The 18,856-nt window shown below is 43.6% G+C and overlaps 1 protein-coding gene across 2 annotated transcripts; it reads right to left on the bottom strand.

Annotated features, from left to right (window-relative positions):
• Nucleotides 1–13,549: 13,549 nt before the first annotated feature.
• LOC110889332 (auxin-responsive protein IAA8) lies at nucleotides 13,550–17,607 on the bottom strand. Of its 2 annotated transcripts, none has more exons than XM_022136845.2 (6): nucleotides 17,402–17,607; nucleotides 16,083–16,716; nucleotides 15,775–16,001; nucleotides 15,535–15,667; nucleotides 14,046–14,107; nucleotides 13,550–13,904 (listed from the first exon to the last, which is right to left on the bottom strand). In XM_022136845.2, exons 2-6 carry the CDS (start codon nucleotides 16,685–16,687, stop codon nucleotides 13,867–13,869), a joined length of 1,065 nt encoding a protein of 354 aa, XP_021992537.1. In that variant the 5' UTR covers nucleotides 16,688–16,716; nucleotides 17,402–17,607; the 3' UTR covers nucleotides 13,550–13,866. The 2 variants fall into 2 exon arrangements, with proteins under 2 accessions (XP_021992537.1, XP_021992536.1); XM_022136844.2 differs by having other exon boundaries at nucleotides 16,083–16,732; nucleotides 17,402–17,600.
• Nucleotides 17,608–18,856: the final 1,249 nt, after the last annotated feature.

The following is an 18,856-nucleotide window of genomic DNA, read 5'->3' on the forward strand; positions in this document are numbered from 1 at the left end:
TTTGTTGTGGATATCTTGGAGTGGTACAAGGTCCACATTTCTCAAGTGAGTCCGCTTGGGATGATTCGGATTCGTAACTTTGAGTTTACCTTTCGTGCTCTTGGCATAGAGCCTACCGTTGGAGACTTCCGACGGTTTTATCAGATGACAGTGTCTATGGGGTTCTTTTCTTTCCGTCTACGAGACGGTACCCCAAAGCTGATGACTCCCCCTAAGGGGATGACGATGTGGAAGAAGAAGTTCTTCTACATCAAGTCTGCTGCCCTTGCTGTGGATATGACGTTTCGGAATGTGACCGAGACGATCATAGCAGAGACCATTGCGATGCCCAGTTTGAAATCAGTGCAATGGTTCCCGCAACTGCAGACTATTGAGTCTGTGAAGTTGACTAACACGCAACTATGGCTGTTGCGTATGATGTTGAGGAGGGGCAAGAACTCGAAACCCGTGGTGCGGGAAAAGAGCGGTGGTACGTACTTTTTGTTTCTTTACGTTCTTTACCCTCACATGTGTTACTGACCTTTGTGTTTACTATCAGAAGATGCTCCTGCATGGAGGATGTTTGCTCCGGATTTCGAGGGTACGGTTGAGACCGTAGTTTGTGCGGATGGTGAACAGGATCACAACACTATCATCCGTAGTAACTTCCGGGTGCCTACTGCGGCTGCACTGGCAGTTGAGTTGCCAGTAGGCAAAGGTATACTATCAAAGCTTTGCTACTTGTGTTGATCATGTTGTGTTATTGACGTATTGATTCCATGCAGGTGATCTTGGGGCCTTGGGGGACCCTGAAGCGAAAGGTGTGCCTAAGAGGCAAACTGTGAAGGGCGTGCGCTTTCGCCAAAAGAAGATAAAGGAGGTCACTACTGTGCCTCATCTGGTGCCGCAGGCAGCAGGTATCTCTCATTCCTCTTTTCGTCGACACAAGGATTATGTGATAGTATCTGATACCCTTGAGGGTTTGAGTACAGCCGCGGAGTCACGTTCTGGTGCTGCGAAGAAGCATGCAGAAGAGGTGGCTGCGGGAGGGACAGCTGCGGGTCCCCCTGTGATTGGTGAGAAGAGGAGACCAGAGCAGAAAGCTGCTGGTGGTCTTGAAACCAAACGTCGGAGACTAGTAACCAAAAGGTCTGCTCCGGCGCAGAAAAAACCTGCGGTTGTCGTTGGTAAGTGTAGGCTATCTAGTGTTAACTGTTGTGTAACTAGTTCTGATAGCTATTTCACTTTTTTGCAGAGCGTCAAGATGAAGATTTTTCTATCTTCGATGCTCCGGAGTCCCCTCCGCGTGCCATGGGTGCGGGTGGAACGGAGATGCCGTCGACACCTCCCGTCAAGGTGGTACCTGAGTCAATCGTGCAGAAGGAGGGTACCGCAGAGAATGCTGCGGCCCAGATATTTGATACTGTCGACTCGTCCAACAACCTGATCTCTCCCAATGAGGGAGACGACTTGAGTTTGCGGTTTACTGCTACCGGGAAGCAGCATTCTGATGCTGAACCGCAAAAAACTGGCGATGAAGCGCGGCAGCATGATGCTGGGCCGCAGAAGTCTGCGGTTGATAAGGGTACCAGCTCGTCTGCCGGTGGTGCGGGGTATGACGGGCCTCCGATTCAGCCTGGGGAGACTGAATTGGAGTATTACTACCGCACCTACTCCCAGGATCGCAGTACGCTGTACCATCGACCCCCCTGGACTGTATTGCAGGGGGATGATATTGCTAACGACCCTGCGGCCTGCAGGGAGATCCTGGGCGGTCTTGGGACCCCCTTTGAAGTTGAGCGGGCTCGTGCCGCCCCGCGGGAGCTGCGTATAAACCAGCTCTCGACCATGTTGGTAGGGATTTCTATTGTGGCTAATGCCATTGTAGAAGATTATAAGGTGCTGGGCCGCCGCGAGGAAGATGCTGCTCGCATGCGGGCAGAAGTGGAAAAGCTGGTCCAGGCTGCCCGTGCGGGTGCGGAGCAGCTGGAGAAGGACAAAGCTGCTTTTGAGAAGCAAAAGCAGACTTCTGAGTGGGCTGCCACTGCCCAGCTGAAACAGGTGCGTACTCTTGCTAAACTCCTTGCTGATGAGCGCAAGAGTTGGAACGAAAAGTTGTCCAATGAGCGCAAGAAATGGAATGAATCTTGGGCTAAGCAGAATAACGTTCTGTTTCATACTCGGCAGGAGTTGGCGACTGCCAAGGCAGCGAATGCTACCTTGAGCAAGGAGAAGGCTGCGGCTGAGGCCGTTTCTGTGAAGGCGCTGCAGGCGAAGGCCGACGCCTTGAAGGCCCTTGAAGAGGCCAAAGAAGCCGGGGCTCGTGCCTCAAAGGCCCAGGAAGAGGCCGCAGAGAAGGAGAGCCGTGCTTCTAAGGCTCTTGAAGAGGCGAATGCGGAGCGCATTCGTTTAGGCAAAGTTGTTGAAAGCCTGCAGGTATGTTTCTTTACCTTTGTTACTTTCGTCTTTATTGTTTTGAAAATATTCATTGAGTGAACTGTTTGCTGTTCTTGTAACAGGCTGAGGTTCAGGCCCGGGAGGTTGCGGTTACGGACCTTACTGCCCGCGTATCTGTTGCGGAGAACCGGGCTGACGCTGCTGTTGAGGCCAAGGATGCCTTGGTGTCCTCTTTTAACCAACTGGAAGCTGACCGTGAGTGGTTGCGGACTCACGGCATCGCGCGTGTAAGTATCCCTTGCCTTTATATTGGCGTGGATTAATATTGCAAGACTTATGATTCTTTTATTGCAGATTGTCGAGGCTATCATGAACGCCCCTGAGACCTCATCAGGTTTGGACCTGGTTAAGGAACGTGCGCGTGATGCTGGCTTCAAGGCTGGTTTTAACCGCTGCATTGGGCACATCAATGTACTATCCGCAGGCGGTTATACCGATCAGGCATCCGGGTTCCGTGATGTGGATACCGAGGGTCGTCTGAAAGCGGCCGTAGCCTCCTTTTATGACACGCCCCTTGCCTGTGTAGGGGAGCTGGATGAGTGTTTGGAGGTTGCGGACTATGTCGACCGCTTGCGGATGCTTTATCCGGATGTGGAAGAGGAAGAACCCGCTGGTGGTGCCGGAGGAGACGCGGGGACCAGCGGTACAAAATAGGGTTTAGGTTGGCGAGTGTGCCTCCTTTTTTGTATTCCTCTTGTATAGAGTAGGAACTTTATGTAAATTCAGTAAGCATCATGTAGATACTTGAATTTTTTGAATATAAAGTTTCTTTGTTCAGTTTATACAAGTGTTTTTAATTCTTGCATGTCTGAACGTGTGTATGCGTAATCTTTACCCATTTATGAACGGGGTCAAGTATACTCCATACTTTTGTTGTATGGGTATGCATCAATTCTGTTATTTACCGTGTGAGGGTTTTTAGAATTGCTTAAGCTTTGTAAAAGCTTATGTTACCGGAACTCTACCCATTTGTGAATGGGGTCGAGTGTACTCCATACCTTTGTCGTATGAGTCCGCGTCAATTCCATTGTTTGCCTTTTTTGGGGCTCAGGAATTGTGTTTAACAAAAACTTGTGTATCCGGCCGGATAAAACATGCAAGTCTGTTTGTCTTTTGCTGGCCTATTACAATATTTGTGTGTGGTTACCACTTTGTATGGGTATCATGAATGAAGATTTTGCCAATCTGTTTTTGGGATACCGCAAAGTGGAACACGCATTTGTAATAGTAATAACAAACAATAATGTAGAAAATTGCTTATTTATTTATTTGCAAATGGCCTGCGGCCCAATAGGTTACATAGAGAGTGTAGGAACATAGCTTACATATAGCAGCGTCTAAGCTGTTGTGCGTTCCATGTTCTGGCGATAGGTTCGCCCTCTAGTGTTTGTAACCTGTATGCGCCCTTCCCTAAGACCTCGCTGATGAGGTAGGGTCCTTCCCACTTGGGGGCAAGTTTTCCTGGGCGCTCGGCATTAGATGCCTCGTTGTCACGTAGGACGTAGTCCCCTGGAGTGAAAGTACAAACGCGAACTCGCGCGTTGTAATACTTTTCCAGTTTGGATTTGTATTTGGCCTCGTTGATGGCGGCGTTCTCGCGCCTTTCTTCTAGGAGGTCCAAATCGATCCTACGTTCCCTGTTGTTGTCTAGCTTTTCGATAGCCAACATTCTAGGAGATGGGAGGCCCATTTCCGCGGGTATCACCGCTTCAGACCCGTAGACGAGGCTGAAAGGTGTTTCCCCGTTGCTTGTTTTTGGGCTAGTGCGGTGAGCCCATAAGATGCTTGGGAGTTCATCGACCCAGCCACGCCTGGCTGTTCCCAATCGTGCTTTGATTCCTTCGACTAAGCCTTTATTTATACTCTCGACTTGGCCGTTCCCTTGTGGGTGTGCGACTGACGAGAATATGTGTTTGATGTTCAGCTCTTCTAGCCATTGTTGGAATTCGTCGGCAGCGAAGTTGGTGCCGTTGTCGGTAACAATGTACATTGGTAAACCGAAACGGCAGATGATGTGCTCCCAAATGAACTTTCTTGTTATCATAGCAGTGGTGGAAGCGAGTGGTTTCGCCTCTACCCATTTTGTGAAGTAATCAACCGCCACTATGATAAATTTAACTGCACCTGGTGCGTCCGGGAATGGTCCCACTACGTCGATCGCCCATTTTTGAAAAGGCCATGCAGTAGTGACGGGGACCAGATTGTTTTTTGGCCGCAAAGTTTTTGGTGCATGGCGCTGGCAGTCCATGCATTTGCGTAATTCTTTGACGGCGTCCAGGTGCATGCCGGGCCAGTAATACCCGGCATTCATGATTTTTGCCACGACCATGCGTGGTCCGGCATGTATGCCACATATGCCCTCATGTATCTCTCGGATGAGGTATGTGGCATCTTGTGGATTAACGCATCGGAGGAGCGGTCCGAGGTATGACTTTCGGTATAAGATACCGTCTCCCATTTGATAGTGGCACGCTTTGTATTGCAACTTACGTGCCTCTGTTTTGCTCTCGGGAGTCACACCTGACTGAAGGTATGCGATAATTGGTGTCATCCATGACGTTGTTCCGTATTGGATGACACTGACCTGGCGTAGAGGAACCGAAGGATTTTGCAAAATCTCGATACGTACCTCTTTTGCCAAGTGTTGGAAGCTGGTGGATGCAAGTTTTGATAGTGCATCCGCAGATTTGTTCTCGCTTCGATTAATGTGTCGAATATTGAATGAAGCGAATTTGGATTTTAGCCGCAGGGCTTGCTCGAGGTAGAGGATCATGATATCCCCTTTGGCGGCATAGTCGCCGCGTACCTGGCCCGCAACTAACAAGGAATCGACGTGCGCTTCCAGATGTTGCACGCCGATTTTGACTGCTAAACGTAGCCCGGCTAATAGTGCTTCATATTCTGCCTCGTTGTTGGTGCTTTTAAAATCGAGGCGGATGGCATATGTAAGCTCTTGGCCGTCAGGGCTGACGAGTCGCAGACCTGCGCCCGCGCCGTCCTCGTTGGATGCACCATCAGTAAATAGTGCCCATACTTCTGAGGAGGGTGGTGGGGGCGCGGGATTTTGGGATTCTTCGCATTCTTGGATGCGATCCGCTGGTACTTCAGCGGCGAAATCAGCTAAGATTTGGCCTTTGATGGCAGGGCGCGGTTTGTAATGTATTGTATGTGCGCCCAGCTCAATTGCCCATTTTGCTAATCTCCCAGAGATGTCGGGTTTGGACAGGATCGGGCCGATCCTGTAATTGGTTAGCACTGTGATGATGTGGTTTACGAAATAGCGTCGTAACCGTCTTGAAGCGTGTACCAGTGCTAGTACCAATTTTTCCATTATTGAGTATCTCGTCTCCGGATCGTTGAGCATTTTGCTGATATAATAGATGGGTGTTTGAACCCCCGCTCGTTCCACTATTAATACCGCGCCTACTGCGTTGTCCGCAGCGGATAGGTATAAGATGAGTGGCTCATCTTTGCATGGTGCGGTTAGTGTTGGGAGTTGTATCAAACACTCCTTCATTTCCTGGAAGGCCTTTTCGGCCTCTGTGGTCCACTGGAATTGTTCTTTCTTTGAACAGCTTCGCAGGGTCTTGATGAAAGGGTATGACTTGGCTGCGTGGTTAGCCAAGAACCTGTTGAGTGCCGCCAGCCTTCCGGCCAGGCGTTGCATATCTTTCATCGATGCAGGCGATGGCATGCGCTCGATCGCCTGCACTTTTTCCGGGTTTACCTTGAATCCATCTTTGGTGACGATGAACCCAAGGAATTTGCCCTCTTCCATTCCAAACGAGCATTTCCCTGGATTGAGCTTCATGTTGACGCTTCGCAGAGTTTGGAATGTTCTTTCTATATCGGTGAGCATGGTATCTTCTTCCATGCTCATGACGACCAGGTCGTCCATATAGATTTCGACACTTTTGCTTATTTGACCGCGGAAAGTGTCGTTCATCAGTTTTTGGTAGGTTGAGCCCGCGTTGCGCAACCCAAACGGCATTTTTGTGTAGCAGTAATTTCCGGTTGGGGTCCGGAATGCCGTTTTGTCTTCATCCTCAAGTGCCATTTGTACCTGGTGGTACCCTTTGTAGCAATCGAGGAAACACTTCCACCGAAATGGCGCGAGGTTATCGACTTTTTCGTCGATTTCTGGAAGCGCGTAACAATCCTTGGGGCAGGCCTTGTTAAGGTCCTTGTAATCGACGCACATGCGCCAGCCCCCGGATGGTTTTTCTACCATGACAGGGTTGGATAACCAAGTCTGGTACTTGACTTCCCGCAGTATACCTGCGGAGAGCAGTTCTTCGATCTGCTCTTGCATCGCCTGATTTTTAGCTGACCCAAGGTGGCGTTGGCCTTGGATCACTGGTTTGATACCTGGTTTGGTATTCAAATAGTGCTGCGCTATTTCACGTGGGACCCCTGTCATGTCTGCAGGAGTCCACGCGAAGATGTCTTGGTTCCTGAAGAGGAGCTCCTTCAGGTGCGCTCTGGTGGTCGAGGACAAGGCGTGACCCAATGTGACCTTCTGTTCCGGATGCGTTGGGTTGAGAACCCATTTTTCCGGTTGGTCGACGGGGGTGGGCCTTGCGACCTTTGTCGGACGTGCTTCGTCCGTCATCATAACGTCCTTGCGGGCGTAGATGATTGCAACCCCCGATGCGGTTGGGAAACCAACCGCGGAGTGGGGGACGGATGTGATCATATTGAAGTCTCCTTGGGATTCTCTCCCAAGGATGACGTCATAATTGGAGGTGTGGGGTAAAACCATAAAGTTAACCTCCTCTGTCCGCGTGTGTTTACCATTGGTAAGACGCACGGGAAATGTAATTTGACCTAGGGGAAAGATTGTTTCCCCTGCGAATCCGGCCAGCGGGTAATCTACGGCTTGCAACCGATCTTTGTCCTCTTGGTCAAATTGATTGAAGCATTGCTCGTAGATTATATCGGATGTACTGCCCGGGTCGATGAACAGACGCTCGGTGCAGTAATGGGCCAGCTGGCCTGAAATGACGACGGCGCGTCTGTCACGCGGTCCGCCTCGGACTTTTGGGAAGACGACTTGCTCGTCTTTCCAATCATTGTCCGGTCTTCGTGCCGCTTTTCGCGGCCTACCCTTGCCTCCGTAGATCATGTGGGTGGAAGCCACGTACATGGCTTTCTTTCCGGAGGAGGTACCTTCGTTGTGAGGGGTGATATGCTTGGTGGGCTTTTGTCCACCTGGTAAAAGGTGTTGCAGTTTCCCCTCTTTCAACGCCCGCTCAATCTCCAGCCGGAGACTGATGCAGTTGTTGGTGGTGTGGCCCGAGTCCTTGTGGTACTCACAGTATAGTGTGAGGTCCTGACTTTTCTTGGACTTCATTGGTTGGGCCGGTCGCAAGAATTGTGGGTCCGCGAGGAGGACCTCTCTTGGCGACTGGGTGATCTCGGTCCATTTGCGGTCCCGAGATTCTTTTCTTGGTGCCCGAGTGTCTCGGGCCGGGTTGTAGCATTGTGGGTCAAACGTGTTGGGTTGCGGGAAATAGGGTTTAGTAATATCCCGATTTCCTGCCTCCCGGTGTCGCTTGTTGTTACGTTTGGACCCTTGGTGGGATGTTTCGGCTTGAGGTTTTGCCTTTTTGACGTGCGGTTCGAGCGACCGCTGTGTCTGGGCGTATGTCTTGACTGCGGTCATGACATCCTCCCATTTTTTAGGCAAACCCTCCTTGCCAGAGATGGTCATGACCATCTCTCTGTCTTTGACGGCCCGAATAAAATGGTTTCGCGCCATTTGGTCCGCCACGTCGCCTATTTCTAGGCATTCTTTATTGTAACGGATGACGAATGCCTCGAGCGATTCGTCATCCCTTCGCCAGATGTTCATGACGTCCAACGAATCGCGTTCGTGGCGTCGCTGTTGGCTAAAGTGGGCGAGGAACTTGGCGCGCAAGTCCTCGAAAGAATCCAGTGATCCCACTGGCAAAGAATCAAACCATGCCCTGGCCAGACCGATAAGGGTCTGGGGGAAAAAATTGCACCAGGTGGGTTCGTCCCACCTGCCATTGACGCCTGCGCCTGTGAAGATGTTCATGTGGTCGTCCGGGTCGGTCGAGCCACTGTATTTCCCAATGTTGACTGGGAATTTTGTCGTTGTGATATCGGCGTTGGCGATGTGCGGGACGAATTTTGAATTTTCGGCCGCGGCCCTTGGCCTGTATGGTTCGTGCACAGGGCGCTTTGCCGCCCTGAGGTATGTAGTGCGGGGGTGACTGGGAGGAACATAGTTGCGTCCCCCCGGTCTGCTGTTGGTGTCGTGAGATTCCCCGCGGTAGGTTTGATCGTCGGGGTCGGTATGACCGTACCCTTCCGTGTAGGGTTGCGGGCCCAGTCGGCTCTGGATGCCTGGGCCGCGCCTGGAGGCTGACCGCCTCCTATCTTCCCCATAGGGGCCCAGGCGGGTATGCACTGGCCCTCTGGAGCGGGACTCATATGAGGAAGTGTCCTCATTGAGTGTATGGATCGAACAGTAAGATGATCCACGGTCGTCATGTCGGCTTCTGGAAGCCGGACGTGAGTGTAACCTGCCATCGTATTGGAGTATACGGTTGGCAGGTGTGTGTTGTATTGGAGTAGGCCCAGCTTGTACGTTTGCTTCCGTACAAGCGCGGTTGTAAGCCGCTATCAGCAGATCAGTCTGCTGTTGGTACCAGGAGTGTAAGTCCACGCCTGGTGGAAGCACAGTTGGGGCCTGTGATAAGTCGTGTCCGAACGCAAAGGATGGGATCCTTTGGGTGGACGTGCCAATGTGTCCGGGTTGGGGGGTCGAAGGGTGGACCCCTGTTGTTACCGGGGGATTTGGGTTATCCGCATTGGTGTTTTGGTTATCAGTCATGATCTTGAGAGGGAGAGGGATGGATTAAAAAGTGCTAAGAGTAGCGGTGGGCGCCAATGATGAAACAATGGTTAACCGGGCAGGGTTAACACACTGGTCTCGTCAAGAAGGGTTAATCCCTTCCTCTCGGAGATCGCTGGCTGGGTCACCGGTGGATGATCTCCTGCACAAGGAAACAAGCCGTGACTCGTAACAAGGAGGATGGGGTGGGGGGTGCTCCTTGTTACCACTCTCCGGCGTAAGAATCAGTAGTTTGCTTGGGAAGCAAAGCAAGATTATAGTAGTAGTTAGAGGGTTGTGAAGAAGATACCTCAAACCTGGTTTGGGGTCGGTATTTATAGCCGAGGAGTGAAGGAGGAGATTGATGGATGGGCTGACGACGAGCTGCACCGTTGCAGGTGTGTCAGTCTCGCCGGCCATGGGGGTTACGCCACGTCAGCCCATTGCTTTAATAGCTCTGACAGGGGACTGTCGCCGGCGCCACTTGCCTCGTGGTGTCAGCCACTTGCCTGGCGTGTCAGTCCACTTGCTGGATATGCAGGGTGCGGTGCAAGCCGCATCGCCGCATGCGGTAACGTCTGAAGTTACCGCGTCTCCTACTTGTGATCAAGAAATACGCGAGATGCGGTGTTGGCCGCATCATCGTATGTGGAGACTATTTGCTCGCTTCCCTTGTCGTGACGAAAATGGCCATATGATGCGGTGCCAGCCGCATCGATATGTTCATCTTCTTTCGTACTTGGGTCAAGCTATTCATCTTCGAACCGAATGGGTTCGAAGGATGTGACCGCATGGGTGCGGTTTGCTTACTGGTAGGGGTTTGTTTGATGTGGGTAATGGTCGTTTTGGGACCATACCCCTTCAACATTATAAAAGGAGCCACAATATACAGTTATTATACAGAAAATCATTGTCATGCGACTGAGAGATAAATGAGTCCTAATATACACACTCACTGCTATATTTTGACACCCTTTATAGGCCATGTATAACCCTTATACGTAGCATAAAACTTTGTTAATTTTCAAGAAACGCTGCTGCTGTTATATCATGACTGGTGGTTGGGCTATATGATTCGTATAAGTCTATACACAGCTTTGTGGGGGCGGGAGGGGGCGGCCGACCCCCCGAACTTTTCGCTCGTAAGTGGAGAGTATGTAGTTTTCGTATAGAAATTTTTGGATATATACGTTTTTGACCCCCCGGTTTTATAGAAATTTTTTATATATACGTTTTCGACCCCTCGGTTAGAAATCTCAAGCTTCGCCACTGTCTATACGAGGCATATAGGCACCTACATGATACGTATAGCATAGCATAGCATAGCATAGCATAGCATAGCGTAGCATAGCATAGCGTAGCATAGCGTAGCGTAGCGTAGCGTAGCGTATATAGTATAGTATATAGTATAGCGTAGTGTAGTATAGTATAGTATAGTATGGTATAGTATGGTATAGTATGGTATAGTATGGTATAGTATGCTATAGTATGGTATAGTATGGTATAGTATGGTATAGTATGGTATAGTATGGTATAGTATGGTATATAGTATGGTATATAGTATAGTATAGTATAGTATAGTATAGTATAGTATAGTATAGTATAGTATAGTATAGTATAGTATAGTATAGTATAGTATAGTATAGTATAGTATAGTATAGTATAGTATAGTATAGTATGGTATATAGTATAGTATGGTATATAGTATAGTATGGTATATAGTATAGTATGGTATATAGTATAGTATGGTATATAGTATAGTATGGTATATAGTATAGTATGGTATATAGTATAGTATGGTATATAGTATAGTATGGTATAGTATAGTATGGTATATAGTATAGTATGGTATATAGTATAGTATGGTATATAGTATAGTATGGTATATAGTATAGTATAGTGTAGTGTATAGTAGTATAGTATAGTATGGTATATGGTATATGGTATATGGTATATGGTATGGTATGGTATGGTATAGTATTAGTATAGTATATATGTACTGTACAATTGGCCTTAACGTACGCTACGTACGCAACGAGAATACAACATGCAGTCATGCAGATTTGTGGTTAATTGGTTATAACATGCGGATTTGGTTCATGTAAACTGTATTGTATCGTGTAATGTACATTGTACCATATTGTGTGTTGAACTGTATTGTGTTTTGTATTGTATCATATTGTGAAAGTGTAATGTATTGTGTATTGTATCATACTATACTATACTGTATTATACTATTTACTATGTTATGCTATGTTGTACGCTTAATGGTATACTTTGTTCGGTTGTTCATATTTGTAATGTTTGTTTGCAGTGTTTAGCTTGTTTGGTTGGTTATGTATCATACGATAGGTTAGTTTCGACTAATTAACAAAGTTTATATCTTATAAAAACATTATATTTAAATCTAATGTACATTATATTTAAATCTAATGTTTACTATATTATATCTAGTGTTCTTACATGAAGTTAATTTAACAATTATTTTATAAAATAAAATAATATACCTAAATTGCTAGAGAAAACTTGCTAAAATAACAGATATTTTATAAAAATTTGTAATACTAATAAAGCAAGACTTTTATATGCCCGATATAGTCCTATACAAACCATATAGTCTAGTTGCCAAACAAAAACCGACACCTACAACTCTGACTTTTAAGATTAGTGTCTATACGTTTGGTATAGACCTATACGAGACGTATAGATAACGGTTGGGTGTGTGAATAACCTAACCCATATGATTAATTATTTCACTTGATTCGAAAGAAAGTTCATACATGTTTGGCAATGTTTTTAAGGAGTTCAACCAAGCTCAATCTTTGTGGACTAGGGCACTTCTAAAAGATCGTGACTTGAATCTTGTTCAAAGTCGATTTGTTCATAAATGAGCGAGCTCAAGCAAAGGTAAGCTCACTCGTTGTCTCGTTTAAGATAAGCCTAAATTTTATCGTTTATAAGTTATAATCGAAATGACAGTCCAATCTTAATCTTTCTAAGACCAAGTTTTACATCAATCTAAACTAATTAGCTTGCTTGTTTAGCTAGTATTCAATATAATAAAAAAAATTGCATTCAAGCAAACAAAATATTATAATCAAAAAAACTTGAAACAAAATAAATAAAAAATAAACGACTTGGCTCGAGCATATTACGAACCGAACTCAAGCTCAAGTTTCAGCTCGTTAATAAACAAACGAGCCAACCCGAGCTTCTCTCGTTTAACTTAGACTCGACCCTACCGTGAACTCCGGTGATACCCCCCAATGTGGGATGGGTTCTGCAAGCAAAAGATACTTGTACCTAATGCAATTTAAGTTGTACATTGGATTATATTTAACAAAAAGCATGAAAACCTGTCTACATTTTGATGGATTTGTATTATTTTACGTCCGTATACTGCTGTGCTGGGCTTCTGCACAACACCTGCTACTGCAGGAATTTTCAACATATTTTTACAACATTAGTCCTTCCACTTTCAGTATTTTAAAAAACCAAGACCTCTCTTTTTCTCTCTTTCCATGTTCAGTCCCTCAACTATACACAATTAAACACCACCATCACAAACATCCTAAGTAGTTGATGCCGTAAAATATCGGATATCGGTCAAGGATCGATATTTGAGATATCTGTTATCGTTGTGGGATATCGGTAATTTTAATATCATGCTAAATTTATATATATATAGCAATTAAACACTAACAATTTAGTATACTCTCCTACCATTGACAAATTAACCTTTTGCAACTTGCTAAACGCTAAGGCTAGAGGGTATGGTGACATTCCATCCTTGGAGGACCATCCGCCACGTAGGCGCCACGTCATAGTCCTCCCAAGGATGGTCACTAGAGGGTATGGGAGGATGATCCTACCCCACCAGTTTTTTTTATTTTTTTTTTAATTTCTATGCCCTATGTACAAGTATTGAAGCCTAATGTACAAGTCCCTAACACAAACAAACAAACAACAAAGGGGGCCCACCATTGGAGGATCGTCGCCACCGTCTGAACTTCGACGTTGAAGACGGGACGGGATGGAGGACGGGGGGGCGGGACGGGGTCGACGCCGGCGCCGGTGGAGGACGGACCGTCCTCAACGTCCATACCGTGCAGCCTAACAATTGTATCAAGTACGAACTAACCAAGACTTAAAACACTAATATTTAATAACTAACAACATTAAGACTTAAATCACTAATAGTAGCAATAAGAAGAAAGACGAATGGTAGAACTAAGAAGAAAGGTATTGATATCAAGGAAAAACTGTGATATATCGGTCGATATCGCCGATAATATCAGTACGGATATTCTGGCCAATATTTTGAGATATTACTGATATATCACTGATATATCGGTAATATATCGGGATATTAACTACATAGTAAACATCCATACAATAATAAGTGTTTTAAAATCACACAAACACACATTCATCAAAAGACAAAGAGTAAGTAGTCAGAAAACAAAGGTTTCCTATATTAATATATCAGAAACATTTTACTCTTACTATTTATAGAAACACACACCACTTCCCCTCAAAACATAACGGCATTTCACTCGGAAGAGAAGCTAATTTCTGTTCTTTGATTTCTCCATAGCCCTTGGAGCTGTAGTACATCATTAAACATTAGGATGATATCATGTTAATGTTATAAACAAGTTGGTCGATTTGTGTTCTAAGTGAAGGGTAATATAGTAATTTGACATTCAGTTGCGGTTTTCATCCGACAGTGGAGTTAGACGCATACCTAAGCCAATTGCATCAGAGCCCTTCATGATCTTCAGCCTCTTGCAAGAACCGATGAACATACTGGCATCACGCAGAGTAAAAAAACATATTAGAAAGCAATCGAAATGATATATGTACATGTATATGTATATATCTATTACACCAGACCCGATAAACAGGTGAAATGATTTTGGAGATATGGTGAAAAATACTTGATAAACAGCTGATCACTCGTCTAGTGTTTATGTTTCAATTCAAATTTGTATTACGGCAATGATCAAAAGCAAACATGTTAACGGTAACAGAACATAGATTTGACAAGAATATAGAATCCAACTATTATATACAATGGTCAGGATTAAATGCAAAAGTCAACCAACGGCTCACAAAGAGATTCACAACAATTTCAAGAGGAGTATGCACAATACATTCAAAGATCATCTGATTTGCAGTTAATATCGGTGAGATATCGGTTATATCGGTCATATCGGTCCCTTAGTAAAATATCGGTCAAAGTATCGGTACCGATATTATCGGTGATATTGACCGATATTTGACTGATATAACCGATATATCACCGATATTTGGCCGATATAACCAATATATCACCGATATTTGACCGATATAACGATGTATCACTGATATATCACTGAATTATTTGTGTTAAATTGCTATATATGTAAAGTCTGCATTATATTAAAATTACCGATAACCCACCGATATCTCACCGAGATAACCTATATTTCAAATATCGGTCCATTACCGATATCCGATATTTTACCGCATTAACTGCATAGCATCTGAATTTACTACACATGGATACATGATACTGTAGAAATTCGAGTATCGTTTTAACTTGTTTAAAGCACATAAATATATTACCCGAATCTCAAAACAATGGATTTATTAGTTTTTTTATCCTAAAATACATGATCTTTTTTATGAGGCAAATAACAGAAGTTCACAAAAATGATAATTATCTAAGGTGGTGTGATTATATATGTTTCGCTTATGGGTTGATTATAACGTAAGAACACTCGAGCATTATTGGGTTTAAATTGGTAAATAGGCTAACTAAATAATCAAATTAAGTGATTAAATAATAAATATACCTACACATGTACAAATTAGCATGGATCCAATTTTTCCTTAAAAGAGGCAAAGGAACTTTATTATAGTATATTACCCTGATAAACATACCTCCAATTATTCAGAATTTAATCTCGTATTCCATAGCAATTTTCAAATACACATTCTATCAGTATTCAGTACTGGACCGTTAAGAATTTATATTTATCGAGAACACGTATCATGATAGCTATTTGAATATAGGATCGATATACTCATAGATAGAAGGCTATCAACAAAGATGGCAATGATTCTCCTTTTTTATGGGCACTATTAATTATTCGGTTACTTGAGTTTGGCGCCCTTCAAATTGCCACAATACTAAAATAAGAAATAACATTATTAAAGCGAAAAAATAGCGCAAGTTGCGTGACACTTACTCCCAAGGCACATCCCCGACAAGCATCCAGTCACCATCCTTATCCTCATACGTGAGCACATACTCCGATCCATGCAACAGATCCCTCAACTTGCTCTCACTCAGACTTTCCCTTCCGGAAGCTCCACATTGACCTACATTAGGAAAAAATATATATTGCGCGTTATAACGAGAGTAATATTGCGTGAATATTGAATGCCTACACAGACAAAAGTTTACATAGATTATAGAAACAACTCACCAATAGTGAAGCAGCTAAACATCTTCTCTAGGGCCGATGAAAGCTGTTGATAAGTAGTGTAGCTTCTTAGATCAACCTTCCTCAGATAAGGAGCACCATCCATACTAACTTTCACAAAGAGAGCAGCGGGACCCGGTTTTCCGTCCACCTCATCGTTGTTCTTCGAATTTGTAGCCAAAATGTTCTTGCGAAACGATCTAACAGGAGGCCAACCAACTACCTGTGCCCTGCAAACAAGATTGATAATAAATCGATAAACTCATATTTACTCATTTCATTAAAAAAACGAGTTTCTCTATTACGCTTACTTAGCAGCAGGAGGATTAGAAGCACTGGCTTTGTTAAGGCTAGTTCCGTAGGGTACATGAGTTTGTTCCTGGGGCGACACCTTTGATGCCGCATCTTTAATCATCGCGGCCTGAGTTCCCGACGAAATCTTACCGCTTACGCTCGTGTTACCAGTAAACTTTCCTTGGACCAAAGATTTCGAACCGTCAGAATCAATCACAGATGAACCGAACATCCAATTCCCTTCACCAATGGTGTCAGAGAATCCTCTTTTATTTCCAGAAACAACAATCTTCTGTGAACCTAAGCAGATTCCTTCTTTAGAAGGCACCAATGGAAATAACGGTTTCTCATCAAGACAATCGTCTGAATCGCGCACAGGAGATTGAGATCCCGGAAGACCGAGCCTCAGTTCAGTAGCTTTAAGGTTTAGATTATCCCTTTTCACCTCGGACATTCCAGAAACAGCTGAGCTGTCAACGGATGAACAATCTGATAATCCGAGATAATTCCGCTCGGTTAATCCAGGGCTCTTTTGAAACACTGATTCCATACTGGAAGCAGAAGTCATTAGGGACGCGTTTCCCGTTGCATCCGCCTCGACATCTAACAGAGGTGGAGTCATCACATCCAAACTTGTAGAAATTCTTTAATCTGCTTGAATATCCAACTGTTAACACAACATATCTTTCAATCTTTCAAAACTCCACTGATACAACATTCATCCATAATCCAGTCACTTAAATAAATTTATAAACCAGCAATCACACACATAGTCAAAAAATAATAATAAATAATAAAATAATTAAAAATAAAAGAAAAATTATTACAATATACCAGTGAACAAGTTCTGTATCTGACCTTTGGAAAAGGCAATGGACAAAAAAAAAAAAAAAAAAAAAAAAAAAAAAAAAAAAAAAAAAAAAAACTTAAAAAGCTTCTCAGTATATGCATATCCGGTATCTTCAAAATTAAAGCTGTCAGTAGACTAAAATCAATCAGCACAAGTTAAAACCCTAATTTACAAAACATAATCAATCAACCGGAAACAAAACAATTTCAACATAAATCTCACAATCACAACAAATTTCTCGAAACAAATCAACAGAAAACCTAACAAACAAACACATAACACCAAAACTAATCTCATAACCACAGCGTTCACCTCATGCAAGCAAAAACATACAGCAAACAACATGATAAACTAACAAACTACACAAAAAGTAGCAAAATCCAGATCTCGGCGTTAATAAACTTCAATATGTTAAACAAATAAGCTGTAAACAGAGTAATAATCGGATAATTTAACGAAATCAACGAATTATATGAAGCATTTTACCTGAAATTGATGAGAAACAGGAAATAAGTGACAGTTGAGAGAAGAAGAAGAAGATCCGATCGATGAGAACAATCTTCAAAGGAATTGAACGCAGAGAAGTTACAAGATGAGGAGAGAGAAACTATGTTTTAGAGAGAGAGAGTGTGTTTTAAGGCCCCTCCATTAAGAAGAAAGCAAACAAAAGGTCTGTGAGCTGTGTGCCGTGAAATTCGGATTTTATGTAATAAGTTAAGAGTGAATATTATAAACAAGTGTGTTTTGTAGGGGGGCAAAGTGTAAGATTTGGAAAAAAGTTGGAAAGTTTTTTTCTTTTAGCTTTTGAGTCCAAGGTTTTATAAGAGTATGCTCTTTAGTCCTCCACATTTTGTCCATGATTTAGGTGTCAATTTAACAGACCAAACGTTTGGCGAACAGTCCGTGAACTGTTTGGCGGAAAGTTTGTTTGTGTTCGTTCATTTGTTTTAACAAACGAACACGAACAAGAAATTTTGTTCGTTTAGTTAAATGAACGAACATGAACAGATGCCGCGTTCGTTCATTTATGTTCATGAACGTTCGATAACGTGTCCGTTTGTGTTCGATACTTCATTAGTGTTTTTAGTTTTTAGTTATTATATTTTATTTAAATACTTTAAAATTACGACAAATCAAATAAAATATTTAATTAGTGCAAGTGTATTATATAATCTGTTCATGAACGCTTATTTGTGTTTGTCATGGAAACTTCGTACAACGGTTGTTGTCATGCGGGTAGGGCTGCAAACGAACCAAACACACACGAACAAGGCCTTGTTTGTGTTCGTTTGTTAAAGAAAATATGTGTTCCCGAACTGTTCACGAACACTTACCGAACGGGATTTTCTGTTTGTGTAATGAACATGTTCGTGTTTGTTTGTGAATTTTAGGTGTTAGTCAAATGCGAATGCAAACGAACACAAACGAGCATTCATTAACACAGTCAAACACAAACGAACGTTCATGAGCTCCAACGAATATAAACAAGCGTTCATTAACAAAAAGTAACACAATTCTTTCATCACACACATGATGTAGATCCGCCCAAGATACACTAACCCAATTATCCAAACATACTTGACATAATCTTGATAAACATAATTAAATAGTTTGTTATTTATTAAATAATATCTTAGTGGCAATTCTGATGTATTAAATAAAATATAATTGTTAAAAATTCTAATAAACTATCGAACATAAACAAACGAATGCAAACGAACACGTTACCGGACATTCATATTCGTTTGTTTAACTAAACGAACAAAATTTCTTGTTCGTGTTCGTTCATTTATTAAATGAACGAATACAAACGAACTTCCCGCCGAACAATTCACGAACTGTGCGCCAAACGTTTGGTTCATTTGCAGCCATACATGCGGGTAAATAAGCTTTAAGTTATATTATATTTTCCTCATATGTGTTTAGTACCATGCTTATTAA

Source organism: Helianthus annuus, chromosome 11 (genome assembly GCF_002127325.2).
Source record: "Helianthus annuus cultivar XRQ/B chromosome 11, HanXRQr2.0-SUNRISE, whole genome shotgun sequence".
Classification (NCBI taxonomy): domain Eukaryota; kingdom Viridiplantae; phylum Streptophyta; class Magnoliopsida; order Asterales; family Asteraceae; genus Helianthus; species Helianthus annuus.